This window comes from Mixophyes fleayi, chromosome 5 (assembly GCF_038048845.1).
Source record: "Mixophyes fleayi isolate aMixFle1 chromosome 5, aMixFle1.hap1, whole genome shotgun sequence".
NCBI classification, from domain to species: Eukaryota; Metazoa; Chordata; class Amphibia; order Anura; family Limnodynastidae; genus Mixophyes; species Mixophyes fleayi.
In genome coordinates, this window is record NC_134406.1 from 208,715,368 (window position 1) to 208,739,084 (window position 23,717).

The following is a 23,717-nucleotide window of genomic DNA, read 5'->3' on the forward strand; positions in this document are numbered from 1 at the left end:
CGTCCAGCGGCCTCCTGACTGCTTATAAGAGTTTGTCTTCGGCGCTTCTCCTATCAAGCCCGCAGACTGCCTCTTCTTAATGCCTTCAAATCATTGTGTACTGTAGCTCCCCCCCCCCTCTGAGGAAGGGACTTGGTAGCTTCCAAGATGGAGGCAGCCATCGCTTCTGGATTGCGGCGCCCTATGCTCCTCAGAGCAGCGCCGGTCCTCAGGAAATGATGTGACCACGTCTTGTGTGCCAGCATCATGCAAAGAAGATAGGCGGTTTCTGTGAGAGCCGCCGCTCTCACTACCTGACAGCGCTGCAGTCCTGTAAGTAAAGCAGCAGTGCTGTCCCCTTCTATCTTGTTTCTACACTATTCTAGTGAAAAAAACGGCCTATACAATAAAATACAAGCAAAATAAAAGTCAGTCCAATTCCTTGGGCACTTAGACTACACTGACTAGCTGCAGAGGGTTGCAGAGGGGTGGAGTCTGTCAGCAACCGCAGTTTAACTAGTTAAGTGCCAACTCCACACTCCCCAGCTACAACCCCATGGTAGCAGTGTCCCACCGAGAGGAAGAAAGAAAAAATTAATAACAAAACACAATTATTTCAATTGATTGTTTAACAGATACAAAAAAGTACTGGAATGCGGACATTTTCTAGACTTACCTTACAATGAACAATTAGCTTGGGCTGAGATGTAACATTTTCTGCCTCATCTAAGATTTCAATGCGAAAGGGAAAAGATGACCCATTGTCAATAATAAGAACTTCAGTATTTGGGGTCACTTTAAGGCATTTTGGTGGCCCTATAAAATAAGTTAAAAACTCAATATATATCTGCAAAACTATGTTTTAAACACAATTTTTACCTTGTTCTTAAATAAATGAAATTACTCTACTTACTGTCACATCAATGTTTTATAACATATTAGAGCACATACATGGAAAATGACATCTACAGCCCTCATTTTATCTATAGGACAGGATACAATTGCCCATACTGTGATAAAATGTTAACTTGATGAAAAAAAAAATCTAGTTTATTTGATTGTACAGATGTATTGTTTCTTATAGAAATGTTATAAGTTGTACACATTTTACATGCTAAAACAAACAGCTTAACACAACAACCCCCTTACATTATTTTGGGGTGTTTTCAGAGTTTTCACTTAGCTGGATTTTAGACCAGGTATCTTGAAAAGTGTACTGGGACGTTCATTTACCAGGAAACTAAACTAGGTACTGTGAAGAATAATTCTATTTTTCAGGATGCAAAAGTTCCTAAATAAATTTCAAATAATGAATTCTGCCTACTTATCTTTTGTTTAATGTATTTTACAACATATAGCTTGCATTTTCTTTACAATTTGGAACATAAAAGAAAGTTAGAAGAGATGATTAGCAGTGCATCTGCATAATATTTAATGTCATTCTACTCAAAAGTGGAATTTCTCCCCTGAGTAAATCATATAAAAGAAATCATAACCCAAGCTGGTTTATATATTCCAGCTTAAGTTTTTATAGAAGCTGTACCTTGTACTGGAAAACTGAAAAATGTCTATTCCTAATCTACATCCACTATAGTGGATTAGACCAGGGGTGTCCAACCTTTTAGCTTCCCTGGGCCACATTGGAAGACTACGAGTTGGTTTGGGCCGCACATAAAATACACTAACGATAGCTGATCATCGAAAAAACCATAGAAAACATAGTTTAACATATTAAACTTACTTGGAAATGAAGTTAGTAAGAGTTAGGAAACCTGTTGCAGAATCATGATTAAAGCAGTAGTCCCATTACCAGCTACAATTTAACTTACCTGCATCTGTCCCTTAGTGGGGTTCAGGGAATTAAATGCCGAAAACTTTTTTTTCCCTCTCTTTCTGCACCCATGAATCATTTTTTTAATTGACCAGTTTGAAATGGTCACCGATATAGGTAGCATCAGGAGGACTAATAGAAATCTACAGAGATTTAAAGATAGGGTGGCGGGAAAAATGGCTCATGGAGCAGCCTCCGATGAGGGTAACAGTGGGTGATATTTTCACCCTACTCAGCACTGCACATTTAAAATGGTTTAAAATATTAAAAATACAATTATCTCTTAATATTTATATTAGATACATACAGAGAACACAGCTAGTTCATAATTGCATGGTGCAGAAAGTCCAAATTCAGAGTAACAACAATAAGATACTGGATAATCTTTCACTGCTGCTGATAGTTCGCGCGGGTGACTCCTCTGTGCTGCGCTACGCAATGGATGTCGGGTGTAATGATGTCACCCCTGACATTCACTGCGAGCGCCACACGGAGGAGGAGACCAGGGAGGGAGCTGGAGCGCCAGCTGACGTGACCGCAAGGTAAGTATTTTCTTTTTTTTTTGCAGGATTTTTTTTTCCAGCGCTGCCCCCTTGCCACAACCAAAGCTCCTGCTGGGCCACATTTACAGGCATGCTGGGCCGCATGCGGGCCGCGGGTTGGACAACCATGGATTAGACCATCAAACCATTCCTTACAATTATTTATAACTGGCAAATAATCTGTAGCACAAATTGCATAGTTACTTTTTAAGCACACAGTCACAACATGTTACAGACATTATTGCATTAAAATAAAGATTAAAATAATAGGTACGAAAACTCAGTGATCAATGGATGGTTCAAGTTGAATTTGAGAAATTTAGTAAAAGGACAGCAAGTCTTAAATCCCAAAACATACAGACCAGGAAACAGCTTTAAATTCACAGTCTGTGAGTCTTCTTTTAAACCAGGCAGAGTCACTTTTAGTGTGAAATTCTGTTGAGAAAAAAGAGCTATGAGACACCAGATATAGCCAGTAAATACAACAATAACTAAAGTGTTTATCTTATACATGGCTTTCCTGGAGAACAAGTACTTCATAATTAGGTCTAACAGTAATAAATAATACTGTGGTGTGTTATGATGAATGTTAGAAACCAGAAATTGTGGTGAATGTAGAACAAACCTTGAGTGTTACATGTATAGATGTAGAATGTGTCAAATTGTTTTTATGGTGGGTAATTCTGAAATCACTGTGTAGCCCATCTAGCACAATTTTTCCTTGTGTAATCTAAACAGTAAACTACGAATACATTTCACTTGCAATTAAAAACATAAAAAATTAAGAACCAGGCAGGAAAAATTTAGTGAAAAATCCTTTAGTGTTAGTGATTGATAGTGAGAGAGTGGGTTATGTTTTTTTTTAGTTATTTTAGCCACTGCCGTTATTTGGGCTATGGCAGATCACGAACAAAAAAAATATATGTATATACTTTTTTAGCATTAAAAAAAAAAAAAAATAATAATAATAATAATAATAGTGAATTAAGATTTTATTCAAATAAAATGAGAAAGAGTGACACAGTTGCCACTCCAGGGGTTCCAATCTTGTTATTTATCACATGCTGTACCAGCAATTTTCAGCATGAGTCCGATAGCTCCTGGGGGTCGTATGCTGTTATTTTTCTACCACCACCCCATAGAGGTAAAAGCCAACTACCCTGGAGATGGATTTGACCATAGCACATATAGTGACCTGGGCTTTACACAAAGTGTTGCTATATTTCTCCTCTAAAGAAATTACTTGTAGGTAATGAAACGCATCAGGATAAAGATTTACACGCTGTTCCACTAAATTGTAAGTTAATTTTATTTTTATTCATTTTTTTAATGACTGACCGGGACCCTTAGAAAACTTACTTTGCAGAAAGCTTGCAAGGATTTCTTATTACAGAATTTCAGCAATAAATTGCGTGAAGTGGAAATATCCTTTGTATTGTGCACATACTTGAAGGAAATAGAACATCTCATTTGCCTACTGGAACAGTATCTGACTTGCGACAGCAAGCGGACGGACGGATTAACCGCATGTCAGGTAATTCAAGTTCTTCATTAATGTGCCATATCTGATTGGAACTGGATTATTATATTCTAATTAAGAATTTTGGATGACTCATCACAAAAGGTGCACATTTGAATATTACATCATCATGCCACGACTTTCCCTAAGAGTCTCTACATGTCATTTTCTTAGTTGAACTCTCATTAGTGGAGATTACCAAATCAAATGAGTTCTTGAGATTTATAATTTTTCAAAGTTACTGGAACAGCGTTGTTATCACACCTTACACTTGTGTTTGTTTTCATCTTGAGCTCACAATCAATAATAATTTTTTGTGTGTGTGTTAAATGTGTATTTTTAAAATACTCATCTATTTAGATGCAAAACTGTTTATGTATAAATACATAAGATCTAATATACCTTTCAGCATTGTGTTTGGCATGATTAAATTTTGATCAGTTGCAGCTCTGTCATTTTTGCTCCTTTGTTTCTAACACATACTTGCCAAGTTGTGCTCCAGGAGATCGGGAGGAGGTGGGAGTAGGGTTCTACGAATCGCACCATTTGGCCCCACCCCCTAAACTGTCATCACATTTCCTGGCCTATTACAGCAGGGAGAGTGGCTCGATGACATGCAAATCGAGTCACTAAGCCGTCCACCCACCATGTAACTATTGAAGTGGGCTAAAACCCAGAGCTTGCCATGCTCTGACTGCAGGAGTTATGGGAGTCTCCTGGACATTCCGGGAGACTAGGCAACTATGCTATAGCATGAGTACCCCTGGCCTTCCTGTCATAGAGGAAACTAGCACAAGCTGTTTAGTGATGTGATTGGCTAAGAAGGGAGCATGCTGCTCCGTTGTGCCTTATTACTATCAGCAACTGTAGTCTGAGCGGTGGAAACTGTCAATGCTATTTTAGCTATCCATCTGTTTTCTGCAAGTGATTGAGTCACAACTGCCAAGACCACAGATGCTGCCAATTCATTCATTCATTTAAGCCAGAACACAAAACACGGTAATTTTAGTAAAAAAAAAAGGCACAGTACACATGTGGTCCATAATTTTCATTCAACCAACATGTGTAGTTTGAGTCTCTCAAAGTAATAAAAACGTATTGCAGGGAATGTCAATAGAAGAACAGAAGAATAATTAAATAAACCTGCTTGAAAACAATCTGTACAATTCATCACATATAGGTTGTGTAATTTATACAGATTACAGTTACCTTCCCCTGGTAGTTCACTTGTCCTCTAACGGTCACACCCATAATACATAATGTTGATATGCTGCTTAGCCTTTCATACTCAAGTGAAAGTTCGCTAGATGAAACAAAACAAATTGTGACGTTAAAAAAAATAAATCACTGAGATTCTTTAAATTATACTTTATTTATTAAATCTAATTTAGAGTTGTGCATTAAGCAAAAGAGTTTAAAGATAATATACACATATGCAAGGCAAAGAGAGGGGAGAAGAAATAAAAAAATAAAATAAAAAAAAACAAAAAAAAAAAACACAGATTGTGAGAAATTACATTCCAAAGAGAAAAATGGAACTAGCGAAATAGAAGTTATGCATTCCATGGAAGTTTTTACAATTCTCATGTATGGTAGACACAAGTGTTTACAAAACTTAAAGATAAGTATATTTAATAAAACATTAATTGTATCACAAGTAAAATTATGTTTTTATATGAATTATACTATAATAAAAGATCAGATTAAATCTTAGGCTTAGAAAAGCCAGACGGGTCTGACATTATCCCTAAACAGAAGAATCTATTTAATCTTTTTCACCTGGATAATGGGCTACCAGATAACATATCACCTTAACTGTATGTCATTTAGCAAAGCTATAAACAAACTTTGATCAAATATCTTATAAAATGTTCAGAAGGTGGGTTACTTGCTAATTAAAAATATAAAAAAATACATCTCTTTATAGGGAATAACATTTTATAATGCAATACATACACACACACGCACATTATATACATATACACACACACACACAGTCAAGTCCATAAATATTGGGACATCGACACAATCTATATATATATATATATATATATATATATATATAGTGCCAGGTAAGTTGCGAGTTATGCAAAATACCTCCACTTGATTTTTTACAAAAGCATTTATTGAAATTATAGCATCAAACAGGCGGCAAGCTTTAAACGAATATACTCATCAGAGCTGTGGTGTGTGAAAATATCCATGTGGGGTCTAAATTATTTACTGAAACGCTTTTCTTTTGGGGTTTCTTTGTGACTCCCCCTCTCTTCTTCTGCACACATTCTTTCTAGGGGGGATGCTACTTTGATATTTTCATTGAACATGTGTCCTCTGTACATGTACCTCGTGTGATTAGTTTGTGTGGAGGGATAAAATATTGCTGTCACTATTCTACTTAATTTTCTTCAAAGCTGCAAATCTGATTTAAAACTAGAGGTCTCACATAGAGGTGACTTTACAATCTTCTGTATATTTCAACACTGTTTAATGGGGACCATTAGGCAGTACTCTATCGTCAGAAGTCCGAAATGTGAAACCAGGTATATATAATTTGTCAATAGCATTAGATATTGTATCAAGCAAGCACATGTGCAGTGCATAGCTTACTAATTAGGAGGAACTATTTAAATACAGCCATAGTACAGAGACACATTGTTATCCCCTTGATGAAGTGTACTTATAATAAGGATGATACAATTAGTGCTTATTTTTGAGGGCCCTGAAACTTGACCTCTACCAATATTGCTGCAAGTATCTATTATTGGATATCCACTTGTTTTTTTTTATCAAAGGGCAAAACAATTGTGGCAGATCCAGATAAGTTTTATCTTTGAATGCACGTTTGTTGTATTTTTTTAGGTTTTGAATAAATTACATGTGCAATACTACATTACTGACTCCCATACTCACTATTTTCTGTAATTCTTCACCATATAAGGATTCAAGATTGAATAGAAAATGAGAGTGTATTTATTAGCACACATCAGATTTACAGCACACAAATAGATTACCTAGCTTCCAGGTCTGGCTTGAGGTCTGTCATGGGCAATGTAGAATGACCATATTCATCATGTACACTTAAAGGGATGTCAAATGGAATCCCAACTCGAATTGTAGTATCCATAGGACCAACAGAAAACTTAAATGGCTTACCCTCTTCAAAAAAGGGAAAAAAAAACACAAAAATGAAGAAACTTATACAAAGAAACTCTCTATTAAAATACTTGATAAAAGCTGCAAACATTGGTATGATGACACAATGAGTAGTGTTGCTGCCTCGCAGCACTGAGGTCGTAAGTTTGATTTCAGACCACGGCCCTATCTGTGTGAGGTTTGTATGTTCTTCCAGTGTTTGTTTGGGTTTCCTCTGGGTTTTCTGGGTCCCTCCCACACTCGAAAAACAAATTTGTATGGTTACTTGGCTGCTGACTAAATTGGACCTTAGTGTCCAAGCAGGGGCAAGCTGGGCGGCATCTGCCCCTCGGGCCGGTCCCATAGTGGGCTACCATGGGCTGAGTCACTGGACCACCTGGCATTTAAAATAGGCTTCTGAGTCAAGTCTTGCCCCCCGGGCTAAAGTTTTCCAGCCCTCCCCTGTGTCCATGTTATGTTAACTCCCAATGGGGCAGGAACTGACGTCAATTACAAATATTCTCTGTACAGCACTGAATAATTTGGTGACGCTAAATATCTAGACGAAAATACTAAATGCAATTGTTGGGAATTATGTATGCATTTTAGCAGTTGCATACATGTATTAACAACACATACATTTTGGTTGCAACTAACAGATTCTGGTCTTAATGGCACTAGTCAATGCAAGCAAATCATTTCTGAGGGGAAAAAAAGGATACTTGCTAAAGGCTGACCTCTATGGATAATGTACTAATAGAGACATGATTGTTACACTTTTCATGAGAGTTACTCAACATAAATCCCTCCGAAAGCAAGGTATAAAATACACTGGGAGTTCACTGAGCAACCATCAAAAAATAACTATGCCAATAGTCTCAAATTTGACATAAAACACCTGAACAATCAAGAAAGTTATAGGAAGTAGAAGGTAGAACCTTTTGTTGTATATGAGAAATGTTGTGATAGAAAAAGTAAACTATTGTAGGCTGAAGTTGCTTCGTAGTTTCAGATGGTGAAAGTGACAGAGAGAAGAATGAATTCTACATTGTAATTTGTAACAGCAGAATGATTGTACAAAAAATATCAGTACAACTGTCAGTAAGCTGAACCTGAACAGAATGTGGGTCAATTAACAAGACAATCCTAAAACACAAAATTAAATCCACAATAGTGTGATTTAAGCAGAAATATATATACATTTTTTTTCATTTGTGAATGGCCACGTTAATGTCCTCACCTCTGACTAAAATCAGCTGTAGAATCCAATTCAACAGTGACTGTACCAGTCAAATAATTATTACAAATTGGAGAATGGTAAATTACTGACAATTATTATGTAATTATAATAGAAATGTCAACATGGGAAGCTAAAAATAAACATGAGCAAATAATGTGGCAGTTATATCGATCAGTGTACTTTATAGGTCACAATAAATAAACAAACATACTCACCCACAATCCTAAACAGGATCTTTTTACATGGCAGAACTTTTCCAGCATATTTGTCAGCATTACTTTCATTTAAAACGACTTGAAGTTTTAAGGTATAATCTCCAAGCTTTGTAATGTTCTCTAAAAATGATGAAATCATTGTAAACATAAACAATATCAAGCAAAAACATAAAACATGCAATTGAATTACTCCTAAGGATCACAATCCTACATCTCCAGACACATTTGTATGTCACAATACCCCCGTCACAAAAATCTATATGAAAATAGGGATTTTTGTACTCTCTTTTCTCCGAGTCCAATGAAGGACACTATAAGCACTGGTGGTATAATGTGTGTCTGGCAGGGGTTTGGACACTTTTAACAACTAACTCCAAAACTCAGGCTGCTTCCCCTCTACACTCTGGAAGTCTGCCGAAATCTTCAGTATTTTTTCAAACAAAGCCCTGAGCACAGAACAAGATGGAAAGGAGAGAACAGTATGCAGAACAGTGAAAAATAAAAAGCAAGAAACGAGAGTGTAAAGGTTGCGTCAGTAGAATTCAGTGGAAGTGAGAAACATAGGTCCAGTGCCCTACCGACCTAGCAGGAAGGCTGAGGTCTTATGCGCTGCAACCCAGGAAGCACCCACCGGCCAGGAAAGATTTGCTGTTTCAGGGACAGGCCCCAAGGTAAGCCTAGCGAGTTACCCAAAGTAGTCCACTTGGCAAGGGTTTGCTAAGAGGCTGGTCAGCCTCGCCTGTAGACATTATACAGAAGAGGTCATCAGTCCTATACATTTAACGGGTTCTATGGGCCTAAGTCCTTAACCACATTCAGAGATTTTTGAGAGCCCTATTTTTCTGGAGAAACACAATGTATCAATTCACATGGAAGCTGGAAACCTTAGGCTACAAAAAAAAGTCTTAGTCCGAAGGGCAGCCCGGTCTTCATGAAAGATGACTTATAAGACAGAGCCCCCAAGCTCTGAGACTCTTTAGCTGTAGCGATAGCCAAAAAGATGGTTGTCTTCCAGGTAAGGAACTTTTAATCCACACAATCCAATGTTTTGATAGCCAGATGATGCAAGGCTATCAGTACCAGGTTAAGATCCCAAAGAGTTACTGGGAGAGGATGTATGGAGGAAGTACATGCATCATTCCCTTTCAGAAAGTCTACACTACCTGTAAAAGTACTAGTTTTATGCGAAAGAAAAGCGATAAGACAGACACCTAAACCATCAAGGAGCTAAATCTCCCATACAGACCCTCCTGCACAAAGAGAAGTAAACAGGTCAATTGAAAATAAGAGGTAGGAAACCCCCTTCTGTTCCCATCGGGAGATGTAGGTCCAGACCCAGTGATAATTCCTGACAAAACAAGAATCTTAAACTTGAGCATCTTCTGAACCACGCTATATGGAAATCTTCTTACGATCATGGCTTCAACAGCCACACAGTTAAAGTCAGCTGAGGTAAATGCCGGAGAAGAAAAGGTCCCTGACTGAGCAGGTCTGGTCTTAGAAACAGACAGATACCACAATGGGCCATCTGTCATGCTGAGAATGTCCGTGTACCTTCTCGTCCAGTTCGGTGCTACCAGAAAATAGGATTTCTATACTTGCGTAAAATCTATTTCTCTTAGTCCATTGGGGGACACCGGGGACATTGGGGTATAGAGTAGGGACAGGGCGAGCTGGCACAATAAAACTTCTGTTAACTAAGCCCTAGCTCCTCCCTCTCTATACCCCACTTCCTGTTTAGCTTCAGTCTAATTTAAGTATCTGCAAACGGGCTGTGTTTGGCTGCACTGAAGCCCAACGGGATTGATAGGGGTATGAATATCTTCCTCTGCAGTTTCAGCTTGTCGGACTATCTGGCTTAAGTCCTGGGAGGCTGATGTTGAGTCTAAAAAGGCTCTTGTGACAATTCCTTTTTCCGGGGGTGTTTAATGGAGTTAGCTTGACTCCATTATCAGTCAAACAACTGGAGGAAATAGCACTTTTCTTCCTGTTAATGCTCCCAAAAAAAAGAATGTCCAGGTTCCGGTCCTTTTGGTGTGCAGGCAGGTCTCGGGGTCAATAGTCCTTGAGCCAATCCTCAGCGCTCCGTGTCCCCCAAAGAAGGATAGAGAAATTCTTTTTTACCTACTTGAGGGCTCATGGAAGCATTGTTACTGGAGGGTACAGGTAACGAGGACAGAAGTCCCAAGGTACCCACATATAGTTTTAAAATATATTGGCTGCCATAGGCAGCCATAAACACTAGCGTCTAGCTTTGCTGGGTAGTTCCTGGATGGTTTCCAGAATATAGGGAGAAGAGGAGCTTGAGTTTTGGAGGTAATTTTTAAAGCAACCAAGCCAGTGTCACCACACTGTATATCCCAGTGTCCCACATGGATGAAAGAGAAGTTATGTTCAGCAGTAGTCAGATTATAAATCTATTAGAACCGATAAAGTTGAAAGAAAACGTGTGTGTATATATATTAATCATGCAGCATTTGTATCAGGAAGTGTAACACTGCTTGGGAACCACTGTTTCAGATGATATTATAGTACTTACCCATTTTTTTAAACCAGTAAGGCCATTTTCCACCATGTTGACTTATATGGGAAATTATTTCTTTATCTCCGCTTGGTGCTTTAACAAAGATGCAGTAACAAAACATTAACACAGAATCAAGTTCTTAAGCATCTTCATAGTAACCTATTTTAACAATAATGTATGCTACTTAATACAAGGCTTTTTTTTTTTTTTTAATAATAAAAAAAAAAAGTTTCTAGCATTCTAACACACAGTAACAATTGATGCATAGGTTTCACATGGGGATATTCATCACATGAAAAAGGAGAAACTATGGGTGGCTTATAAGATGTAAAAGAAAAGTGCCACCATTTTATAAACAAAATATAATTAGTAACAGTCAATTTATTTTAATGCAAAAAAAAAAAATTCTAATAGATTAAATCTTTGAAATGTAATGTCAAAACAAAAAATGTAATTTAAAAGCTCACTTTACATCAAAAAGTATGTTTTGTTTTTACATAACTTACTCTATTTGAAGTAGCATTTTTGGTGTGACATAAAAAAGATCACCATGTTTAGTTAAAAGCATATGTTTAACATTGTGAAATAAAAAAAAAATATTTAAATATGTAATAGACACAGGGCTAGATTTACTAAGCTGCGGGTTTGAAAAAGTGGGGATGTTGCCTATAGCAACCAATCAGATTCTAGCTGTCATTTTGTAGAAGGTATTAAATAAATGAAAGCTAGAATCTGATTGGTTGCTATAGGCAACATCCCCACTTTATCAAACCCGCAGCTTAGTAAATCTAGCCCATAGTTGTTTGCTGGTTTGAATTGCACAATGCAAAAAGTTGTCTCATGCTGCCAAAGTAGTGGCAGCCTTTGCCCATTCTGTAAAGTCCAAGTTCTCATGGATCTTTTCAATTACCGATACCTAGTAAATACACTCTGCTAGAGAGTGTTTCTGACCACTGTTTTATGATAAAGTAGGTAGAATTATTTGTAAAATAGACTATGGGGGTCTATAACAGATAAATATATAAACAAAAGTGCTCTGAAAAGTGTACGTCCTTTAAAACTAGTTTAAAAAGAACACCCTGTTTCAATGTATGAGAAAAGTCAAATAACGTAACAAGAACGGTGAAAATGGTATTTAATTGAATAAGCAAAATTGAATATAATAAAAATAATACAAAAGAGATATCTTTAGAATAAGGAACCTCCTCAGAGAAAAAACAACCATCCAACAAGAACATTAGCAAATGCAATTGTACAATTTGCTGTAATAAAGATAAAAATACCTCTATATTTAAAATGTTACAGTGATTTCCCAAACACTGAATCTATTAAAAGGTAAATCACCAGTTTTCCCAAAATCCAAAAAATAATTCGAACCAGGTGAATCTATAAATTTGGTGTTTCTACAGGTGCATTCTTGACCCCATTGACATAAAGAGAAGCGTTGCTAGCCTTATTGAAATGAACATACACATTGAAATTAATGTGAAAAGCTCTATATATGGTATTTTCCATTGGCAGCCAACTATAATATCTTCTTTTGGGAAAAGGTGTTGCAGTGGTTTTTACATTCTCAGATTTTTCTAACAATAATTTTTTTTTAATTTTTTACCACTATAACCTAATCTATATCACAGATGGCAAATCCTTGCTCTAGGAGTACTGTGGAAGAAATTATCTTGATCCATGTATACATAGAGCATCTCTTTCATGCAAGACACACAAATGATTACTTTGCATCAACCAATGTGTCTAATTGGTAATCAGGCCACTGGGTGCCTACAGGCTCACTGAATTTCTAAGCTGTGGCCAGGTCGTTCAGGAAGAGAATACTATGTGGTGTAGGACTTGGCACCCTGAGTGTGGGAAAGGCATAAGCAATATGTTCATGGCATCTAAGGCATTAATTACATCACTTGTTTTTAACAATCCAGGATTGTACCATGTGGTTATTGTGAAATATTCTATTTGGTACTGTTTTTTAAGTTCCAACTGTGTGTACTATTGTTAGATGCAAGCAGCTCGCACTTAATAATCAGTACAGTGTAAAGCAGGACATTTCTCCCAAATATCCTTGTAGTATGAACAAAGTCCAAGCGGGACAGTCCAAAACAAGACTGAGCGGGACGGTTACACAAAATTGGGACTGCCCCACCAGACTGAGAATAGTTGGCTACCGCTGCCCATGTATTTTGAGAAAGGGATGGGAGGAGTCGGAGAGGAGCCTAGCACTGTCTTAAATGTTAGTCACATCGCTTGCATACACACTGGTAGCGTGAAATATGAACCTCTCTATAAATCCTGCGCTTGTCCATGGCAGAGGCTACTGGTTGTTGTAATAGTATATAATAGCATCATAGATGTAAAGACATCTGAATTATTTAGTGGAGAAAAAGCAGGGTGCTGTAAGACTCTGAGGGGCATATTCAATTGTTAGCGGTTTTCGCAGCGGAAAAAGTATTATCATTATTACGGTAATACTAAGCTGGATTTCAGCTCACAGCTCTCTGAGATGCGAGCTGAAATCCAGCGATAAAAGTACCATAATAACGGCATTTACGTGCACTATTACCGTAATGATGGTAAAAGTGCGCGCGCCGCATTACTTTAGGCAGTAACGCCAAGAATTGAATATGCCCCAAAGAAGCACACCCCAAAAACAAATATAATTATTGCTTTTAAAATCCCAGGTGTTTTAATCTGCAAGCCATTGCTTTAGCACAAGGCCTTCTTACCTCTCTGTCTATATTACCAAGTACTCTTTTATTACAGTGTTTGCACCCAATTGTAAAGCGCTATGAAATTTGCTGGCGCTATATAGATAAATGATGATGAAGGTAGGAAGTGCATATCTACTTACTGTGGTGTCAAAAAGACAATAGGTGCCTTGACAAATGTTGTCTGGGTTCGGATAAAAATATGTCCACATGCAAGAGGAGGATTTTTTGGTCATTTGCCCAAACATGATAATTCACTTATCATGGGCATGAGGTGGTACCACTGGTGACTGACTTACTTTTACACATACATAATTCTCCTCATTATCCTGCCCAAGTACAACAAACTAACATTTTCAGAACCACAACTATCCCCTCATCCTGTTGCACAAACGCAAGTTCCAACGTAGAATCTTCAATTTCTATGTCTAAATCTTTGTCATTACTACTCATCCTCAAAATTTCCAAAAGGTATGCGGCCGATCACTACATTCATTCGGTAAACATCTAGAAAGTCGATAGCATGACATCGACAATTCAAATGTCGATCGTATTATTAGGTCTACAATTCTACTGTAGATAGTATTATATAGTTAGGGCTAGGGATATTATGTCAATCTAAAAATACTGACTATATTCGATGTGTCCCCCTACTAATACGGTCTGTCATTATTGTCAACTTTCCAACCCTGTCTATATTATGGTGTTGACCGTATAAATGTTGATCATGTAACTGAAAATAGGTATCACACCCAGAAAGAGGTAGTAACAAGACCGAATTCCACACTCTCTATCCTTCAATTTTCTCCAACCATTTCAGTTGTGGGGTGGCAGTTGTGAAGGGATCCTTAGAAAATAGACTAAGTGAATATTAATGCTATAAATCGTAATGTAGTAGCAAAAACAGCTCAAATTCACATGATTTTACCTATTTTTCACAATTTATAATTAAATCCAGATCCAAAAGCAAAACCTTTGAAGCTTTAGGGCAAAACCAGAACTAAAACACAAAGAAGTTTTAGAACCCAAACCAAACCAAGGGTGTCTGCACACATCTTTAACAAAGACCAACTTCCACATTTATGAATCATGTACTTAATTGCATTAAAGTATAGTAAAATGGAATTTTACACTTGTCTAGCCAGGATGTTTAATGAACTATTTAATTTGAGCCCTTCAGGTATTTCCATAGCCATCTGCATAAAATGTACTAGGTAGAAGACACATGGATATAGAATAAGCCCATTTTGCTCAGTTCCAAAGTTTGGAACTTCAATCCTGTATATTTTGCCAGTAAAAAGATCCAAACATGCATTTAAAACATACTTGTCAACTCTCCCGGAATGTCCGGGAGACTCCCGCAATTTCGGGTAAGTCTCACAAACTCCCGGGAGAGCATGGTAATCTCCCGCATCTGCCCACTTCACTAGGAACATATATAAACTACCACAGTAAATACAGAGATGAATTTAAAGTCATATTTAACAATCCTAAATAATCCACCAGCTGATTGCAGCCATTCAAAAATGAAGCCATCAATGATAACTACTATGAATACTTGAATGTGATATATGTGAACAGAAATTACTGTATCTTATTACACTTTTCATACTTACAATGCAATAGCACCTTCAACTCCACCAAAAGTTTTTTTGAATTTCCATGACTTGTACCTGGAAGTTTTTGCACAGCTTCTCCCTTCTTGTTCAGAATTTCAACTCGTAATGCTCCTAGGAACAGATCATGCAATGAAATATTAAAAATTGCTTTTATATAAATTTAAGGAGAGGCAGTCACATTAAAGAAACAAGCCATTATGTAACAGAAAAAAAGATCAGTGAACAAACCTTAATTAAAACATGGTGCAAGAGCTGCTAAGAATAGTGCTCAAATTCAGAGGCAACATATGTATAAAGATGTTGGACCACTTTTACCTATAGTAGTTCCTGCTAACTTCTCATCATTTTCCTCCAAAGCATCTCCCTCAGGCCATGTGACAGCCAATGTGTCAGGGAACCTTTATTAAAAAAAAAAAAAAAAAGCTGAAACCAACACTTTCAAACAGAATACAGAATGAGAAAAACTAACATTTCATACCTTGCCATTTCTTCCTCTATATACTTCTTGATAGTAGCCAGCGCTACATTACGATCAAGTTTGGAAATTGGCACATATTTTGTTTCATCGTGCATCTCTTTTGGTTCCTAAAAAAATGCCAATGTTATGAAAGAGGACTGTTATTCCTTGTAATAATAGATTTAACAAACATGAAAAAAAAAAACAGCGCAATAGTTGAAAAATACAAAATCATAAACTGATCAATACTGGCATTTGTAAGAAGTCTAAAAATACAAGAATCACTAGAACCACAATTATTCAGTTGAAAATTAACCACAATGATTAACTAGCAATCATTAATTCTGTTCAGTTCAAAATGTATAGATCTAGTGTAATGTCCACCATTCGCTTTTCAAATAAAAACCCGAAAAATAAAAACCCTTAAATGATCTTCAACAAGTATTTTCAACAAGAACTGCAATTGAAAGGTGCTGCAATATCACAGGTATAATGTCAAAATTGTGTTTTAGATATTATCACAACCATTTCCCCAGTGTAAAAATGAAATTTGCGATTATGTATAACACATGTAGATATTTGTATGAAGATCTGGGGGATAAATTTAATAAACTACGGATTTTGAAAGCTGCTGATATTCGGTGACTCTGCAGGGGAAATTTAAAACAGCAATGTCTTTAAAAAAAACAACTTACCTTTAAAGACATTGCTGTTTTAAATTTCCCCTGCAGAGTCGCAGAATATCGGAGTGTGACAGGATGGACCGCCTATGCCACCCTGTCTGTTGTTACCGGGAACCGGCTGGGCTTACTTTGCCACGATCACTTTCGCTATCCCAAATGCGCCCTCTGACTGCAGTAGGAGGGGCTTGCAAATGCTGCCACCACAGGTGCTGGATCCTCACACATCAAAAGGTATAATTAACATGAAATTAACATGGGTCTTTTCTTCAGACAGCTACAGAATACACATTCCCAAAGAAAGTCACAAAATCCCAAACAAGTAATTTCTCTACTCCAAGATACCCAAAAGACTTCCTCAACAAAGGCTTATTGTATCAGATATATAATGCATTTCCTCTAGCAAAGTTAAAACAAACTAATTTCTTCCCCTGGTCTCAGAAAAAAAAAAAGATATCTCTTTTACCAACATACACACAATATCAAAAATAAGTACATTTGCAATTATATAAACAAGCACCCTGCGCTATTTCCTTTAAATAAATCTATGCCATACGTTATTTATAAGTGATCCAGTCACAATCAGCAATTTACAAAATCCGCAGTTTAATAAATTTAACCCCTGATGTGTGTTCCGAGGTATTTTTTAACACAGTAGTTCAGATGGTTACAATATCGAGTATATTCATGGCTTAGCAGTACAGCTGCAACGCGTTGCCATCTCCTCTTCCACTTTATACACACAAAGCGAAGATGGATACAACCTCTGATTATGTACCTGAACTTCCACATAGCCCAATGCAGACCTCTTTGGGAAGTGTAAAATTATTTCAGTTTAAAAGGTTACAGCACTGAAATTAGTGTACTTGTTTTCGACAATTGGGCAGGACAGCCCAATTAAGTTATTGAAACATTCTGAATAGGAGAAATAAACTTTATACAAAAAAAAAATTGTAGGTAGGATCCTACACCCTTTGGATGCATCACTTTAACCGCAGGGGGAAAAAAAAAGTTTTTAATGAAGTTCTGGCAGATAGTGGTCACTTATCTCAATGCACAAAGTCCATACAAGGAATAAAATATTACCGTTCACTGAATAAAATAGTGTCTTGCACATTTCGTTACCAAGTTATCAACTTCATCAGATGGAGATATTTGACAAAATATTTTCATCGGATGAAGTGAAGTGTCCTATTTTTTACTTTGTTGTGGTTAATTTTCAGCTAAATAAGTTTTGATTGTAGCGACACGTTTTTTATTTTTAGACTTCTTTTAAGTGCCAATATTGATCACAGTCCTCATTATGCTAGAAAACCATCAGGACCATCCTTAGGTAAAGACAGAAGAAAATAATGCATACTCCATTTTCTTTTGTCGATACCTCATTTCAGTATGTGGTCAACGATTAGACAGACATTCATTTGGTCGACATTCAGAAAGTCAAATTCAAATGTTAACAGAATTATTAGGCAGACAATTGAAATGTAGACACTGTTATCAGATCAACAATTCAAATGTAAACAGCATTATATGGTTAGAGTTAGGGATAGAATTATTATTGTCGGCCTAATAATAGTGTATACATTCCAACTATCAACCTAATAATACCGTCAATGTCATTATTGACAACCTACCAACACGTTCAACCATACAAATGTTGATCATGTAACTGTCGAAAATATGTATCACACCCCCACACATTCAGTGTTTTGTGTTTGAGGAACTTGTGTCTTGTTTTCAATAAAATACATACCAAAGCAATAAGAACCTCTCCCCCTGTAGCATACACATCGCCATCATGATTTCCATAGAGGAGAAACTGGACTATGCTTCCATAAACTATAGGCACAGTTTTGATAGTTTTCACCTAAGGACAGAGAAATTGTAACACTACAATGCTGTAGATTAAAACATACTTTGGTGAAAGTATGTGAATCATTTAGAATTAGTCTGTTTTCTTGTACTGAATTGATCTAATCAAAGCTTTATTAATAAAGATAATCTAATTACACAACACACAAATCATGCTTGCTTAAATATTGATTGAAAACAATTAACATCAAAAGTCTCCCAATGGGGTGGGGCGGGGGTGGCTTGGATGCCAATCTATACAGATACACTAATCGAGTGTTCTGCCTGTTTCCGCACATTTTTTTTTTTATTATTTAAATTTTGTGATACTATACATGTTATTGAAGCTTAACAATAATAATATGCTAAAACTATACCCGTGCAGGGATAATAACAGTGTCAAAAAATCAAACACACAATATTTAAGAATCATGTAAATGAGAAAACAATAGGAGTCAAACACTGTATGCAATACAAGAATGAGGAAACTGACATAATAAATTTCATGTGAATTGTCCTTGGTTATCAAGAGTAGTTCTCTTCATAACATAACATATACTGCTCTGCCCATTTCCACCACAATCAAGGTGCACTGAAGATCCCCCATCCCATTGACTAAGGACTTTGTATGTCCATATACCCTTAAACCATCAGGGACTCCTTGGTTCTGTGTCCCACCTCAAAATATCCTGATGGGGAATGAACTCCAGGGGGTATATTTACTAAACTGCGGGATGAAAAAGTGAAGTGCTTATAGCAGTGTTGGCTAACCTGTGACACTCCAGGTGTTGTGAAACTACAAGTCCCAGCATACCCCTTCCAGCAACAAGCTGCTATATATTGTCAAAGCATGCTGGGACTTGTAGTTTCATAAACAGCTGGAGTGTCACAGGTTAGCCAACACTAGCCTATAGCAACCGGATTTTAGTTAGCATTTATTTAGTACATTCTACAAAAGTTAAAATCTGATTGGTTGCTATAGGCAACAACTCAACTTTTTCAAACCTGCAGTTTAGTAAATATACCCCCAGAGCTTGATAGGGGTTTGATACTGCCAAGGCCTGACAAACCTCTCCACAGGGGATAGTCAATGGTGTTCTGCTGGAAGACTAACAGAGACAAGGACCTCAAGACGTTCATTTCTTTCACTGACATTACTGCCCAACAATATACATTCATCCCTGCAAGGGGACCCCAGGGTTCCACCGGTGAAGGTCCATTCTTTAGCCTCCTTATGCCAGGGGACTGAGATCCAGGAGCATCATGCTACAATTCATATCAAAGATGTCAACTATGACAGAGAAACACTAGTAATATCCACTCCTATTTACACTGCATAGAAATTCTACATTGACCAGAATTCTGCTGCCACATACTGGATGACCTGTGAAATTGCAATTGTTTGATATCCTATTACAAGGTCAGATTCCTTAAGACCTGGCGGTTGCAGTTTTGCTAAAAAAATGTATTACTCTGGCTCCTATTTTCTCCCCATTACATCTCTTCCAAATCATACACTTCGAAAACTCCTAAAATAAAGGGGTGTGCCATGCTCCTCCCTCACGTGTTTTAAACTCACATCACACTTCGTGCTGTAGCCCACACCTGCCAGGGCTGTTCATCATCATCATCTATTTATATAGCGCCACTGATTCCGCAGCGCTGTACAGAGAACTCACATCAGTCCCTGCCCATTGGAACTTACAACCTAAATTCCCTAACATACACACACAGACAGACTAGGGTCAATTTGATAGCAGCCAATTAACCTACTAGTATGTTTTTGGAGTGTCGGAGGAAACCAGAGCACACGGAGGAAACCCACGCAAACACAGGGAGAACATACAAACTCCACACAGATAAGGCCATGGTCGGGAATTGAACTCATGACCCCAGTGCTGTGAGGCAGAAGTGCTAACCACTTAGCCACCGTGCTGCCCAGAGCTGCCTGTTCGCACTGGTGGTCAGTGGTCTAACACACACTGCTGGCTGTAGTGCTCACATAGAGCCTGTTCTAATAGGAAAAACAATGGTTTATTTTTCTATTTTAATAGGACTCTCTTGGCAAGTAAAAACTACCAGGTGGAGCACCTGGGAAATAGGTGATGGGGAGAACACTGAGCTCTCATCTATCAGAAGAGGTGAGCTTACAGTTACAGATAATTTCAATTCAGTTCTGAATCCATCCTTGGATAGAACTATCCCTGTAGCCTGTTCCCCAGACAAATCAGATGCCCAAAACACTAAGGGCTAGATTTACTAAGCTGCGGGTTTGAAAAAGTGGAGATGTTGCCTATAGCAACCAATCAGATTCTAGCTTTCATTTATTTAATGCTTTCTCCAAAATGACAGCTAAAATCTGAATGGTTGCTATAGGCAACATCCCCACTTTTTCAAACCCACAGCTTAGTAAATCTAGCCCTAAAGCTCTCTCTGATGTTCTAAAGTTGCATCACCCTTACCATTACTGGAGGGTTAGAGAACCCCTAAATCGGGGAATACACATTTCTCTCCCAGGTCCATTCATCTTATTCCAGAACTGATATAATCCTGCTCAGCCATGACTTGACCCTTAAGGTCCTTTTACCCAGAGATTACTCCATCACCTGGTCAGACCACACTACCATCACGGTGGATATTTCAGATTTCGCCCCCCAGAATCTGCAACCGGGAGTATTAATGAGGGTATCCTTTATAACCCATAAACTATACAAAAAATTAATGACTTACTTGAAGACTATTTCACTATCACTGATACCCCAGAGGTAGCTCCTGGTACTCTATGGGAGGCCCACAAGGCTGTTATCAGGGGCCATTTCAAAGACTTGACCTCTAGGACCAAGAAGGAGAGGATGAACAGGATGATTGAGCTGACTAAACAGCTTCAAGATCTTGAATACCTGCAAAAACAACCTTTAGCCCAGTGGCTGGCTGGCAGGCTTTAGCCCGGGGGAAAAGCAAGCAGCACTGGCCCATAAGTAGCGGTCCTTCCTTAAAAGGTGGTTTTCGGTACAATATATACTGATCAATATAAAAAGAGGCTATTTTAGTGTTGCTTAATCTAGTGATACTTTATTATTATAAATAATAAATTTTAAATTTAAAAATAAATAATGCAACAAAAAAACAGACGTCACTTTATATTGCATTTTATTTTATTTTATTTTATTTTATTTTATATGTTCCTTCTCCCTACACCATTTTTTTTTCTTTTACACATACCTGGCTGATTATAATGGGATTTATCAAAATGCAAAAAGCCCTATATACTAATAGGATTATTTGTTTTAGGGTTAACCTAAACCAAATAATATTAGGGGTGGTACTGGAAGGAGGAGTAGAGCACTAGGTGTCAATCCCACACCCTGGCCCAGAGCTGGGGGGCCAGGGTTTACTTGCGAGAGGGGCTCCCTATGATCTAACATAGTTATCATTTTAGACAAATACACAGGCAATACTGTGTGCCCTACAGTTAGGTGCAGTTCTGCCTTCACGAGCAGTACATGGTGAAGCGGGACATACCTCCTAAGTGTCCTAAGTGAGACAGTCAACCAAATTCGGGACTGACCCACCAGATTCAGCACAGTTGGCAGACTGTCCTGCTCTCAACTACCTGTTGTGGTCAGTTTCACCACTTGTGACTGCTGGTTTCTTAATTCATTTGCTGCTTGTCTGGATCCTGGAGGGTTGGAGGCCCTATTTGGAAAAAAAAATGGGTACATAAAATCTAGAAAACTCCAAACATTCCCAGTGTTAAATTAATAGCACTCACATTTTATAATTATGCCTTCCTCCAGCCCCAATATTAAAATAATAATATTCACATTTGCTGAATAGATCTATTTCCCTCCAACCGACCCGACATTAGATAGCAAACACGTTTAATATATAAACCTATTTAACTCCCTCCAAACAGCCTCACCAATAAATTAAATTGCACCCCACCACCCCAGAAACAAAATAGCACCCATTAAAGAACTATTCCCCTCCTACCTCCCACACTAAATTAAGACCCCACTTCCCTCACACATTGTATTGACATCTCACACACACACACACACACACACACACACACACACACACACACTGTACCGACATCTCACACACACACACACACACTGTACCGACATCTCACTCACACACACACACACACACTGTACCGACATCTCACACACACACTGTACCGACATCTCACACACACACTGTACCAACATCTCACACACACGCTGTACCGACATCTCACACACACACACACGCTGTACCGACATCTCACACACACACTGTACTGGCATCTCACACACACACACACACACACACTGTACAGACATCTCACACACACACACACACACACACTGTACCGACATCTCTCTCACACACAGACACACCCTGTACCGACATCTCACACACAGACACACCCTGTACCGACATCTCACACACAGACACACCCTGTACCGACATCTCACACACAGACACACCCTGTACCGACATCTCACACACAGACACACCCTGTACCGACATCTCACACAGACACACCCTGTGCCGACATCTCACACAGACACACCCTGTACCGACATCTCACACAGACACACCCTGTACCGACATCTCACACAGACACACCCTGTACCGACATCTCACACAGACACACCCTGTACCGACATCTCACAGACACACACTGTACCGACATCTCACACAGACACACTGTACCATCACACACACACACACACACACACACTGTACTGACATCTCTCACACACACACACACACTGTACTGACATCTCACACACACACACTGTACTGACATCTCACACACACACACACTGTACTGACATCTCACACACACACACACACTGTACTGACATCTCACACACACACACACACACACTGTACTGACATCTCACACACACACACACACACACACACTGTGCTGACATCTTACACACACACTGTACTGACATCTTACACACACACACACACACTGTACTGACATCTTACACACACACTGTACTGACATCACACACCTCTAACCTCATCAGCATAGACTCTGGGACCGCTACTAAGTGCCTGTCTGCATTATAGACAGCCAGACATCCCTGCTTCATGTGAGTAACGGCTACCAATTTCATTTTTGCTTGCATTTTTCATCATCACCAACATTTTTATTTTACAACTCTAGACATTATATTTCCTTACATTTTCTTTTTGCGGTTCATATCAATTGTCATTTCATATTTTAGTAGCTTGCAAGTGCACTCTAACTATATTTGCAATCACACTGAGTTTGTAGTGTTATTTACCATTATCATTGTTTTCGGCAGTGTCAATTGATGCATGTTAATTGTTTAACACATCTAAGCTGTCTCGTTCCGGCCGGAGCGTATTGTGGACCTATCCATATTAAATTGATATATCTT

At 38.1% G+C, this 23,717-nt stretch overlaps 1 protein-coding gene across 2 annotated transcripts in view; it reads right to left on the reverse strand.

Annotated features, from left to right (window-relative positions):
* SMCHD1 (structural maintenance of chromosomes flexible hinge domain containing 1) overlaps window positions 1–23,717 on the reverse strand; it is a 185,915-nt gene that overhangs the window by 94,527 nt on the left and 67,671 nt on the right. For both annotated transcript variants that reach the window (XM_075213372.1, XM_075213373.1), the window contains 10 exons: window positions 18,209–18,322; window positions 15,797–15,903; window positions 15,634–15,716; window positions 15,316–15,429; window positions 10,998–11,075; window positions 8,459–8,578; window positions 6,883–7,027; window positions 5,081–5,174; window positions 2,715–2,787; window positions 656–795 (listed from right to left, as the gene is read on the reverse strand). In XM_075213372.1, coding sequence (XP_075069473.1) covers window positions 656–795; window positions 2,715–2,787; window positions 5,081–5,174; window positions 6,883–7,027; window positions 8,459–8,578; window positions 10,998–11,075; window positions 15,316–15,429; window positions 15,634–15,716; window positions 15,797–15,903; window positions 18,209–18,322 — 1,068 coding nt within the window. The remainder of the gene's footprint in view (window positions 1–655; window positions 796–2,714; window positions 2,788–5,080; window positions 5,175–6,882; window positions 7,028–8,458; window positions 8,579–10,997; window positions 11,076–15,315; window positions 15,430–15,633; window positions 15,717–15,796; window positions 15,904–18,208; window positions 18,323–23,717) is intronic.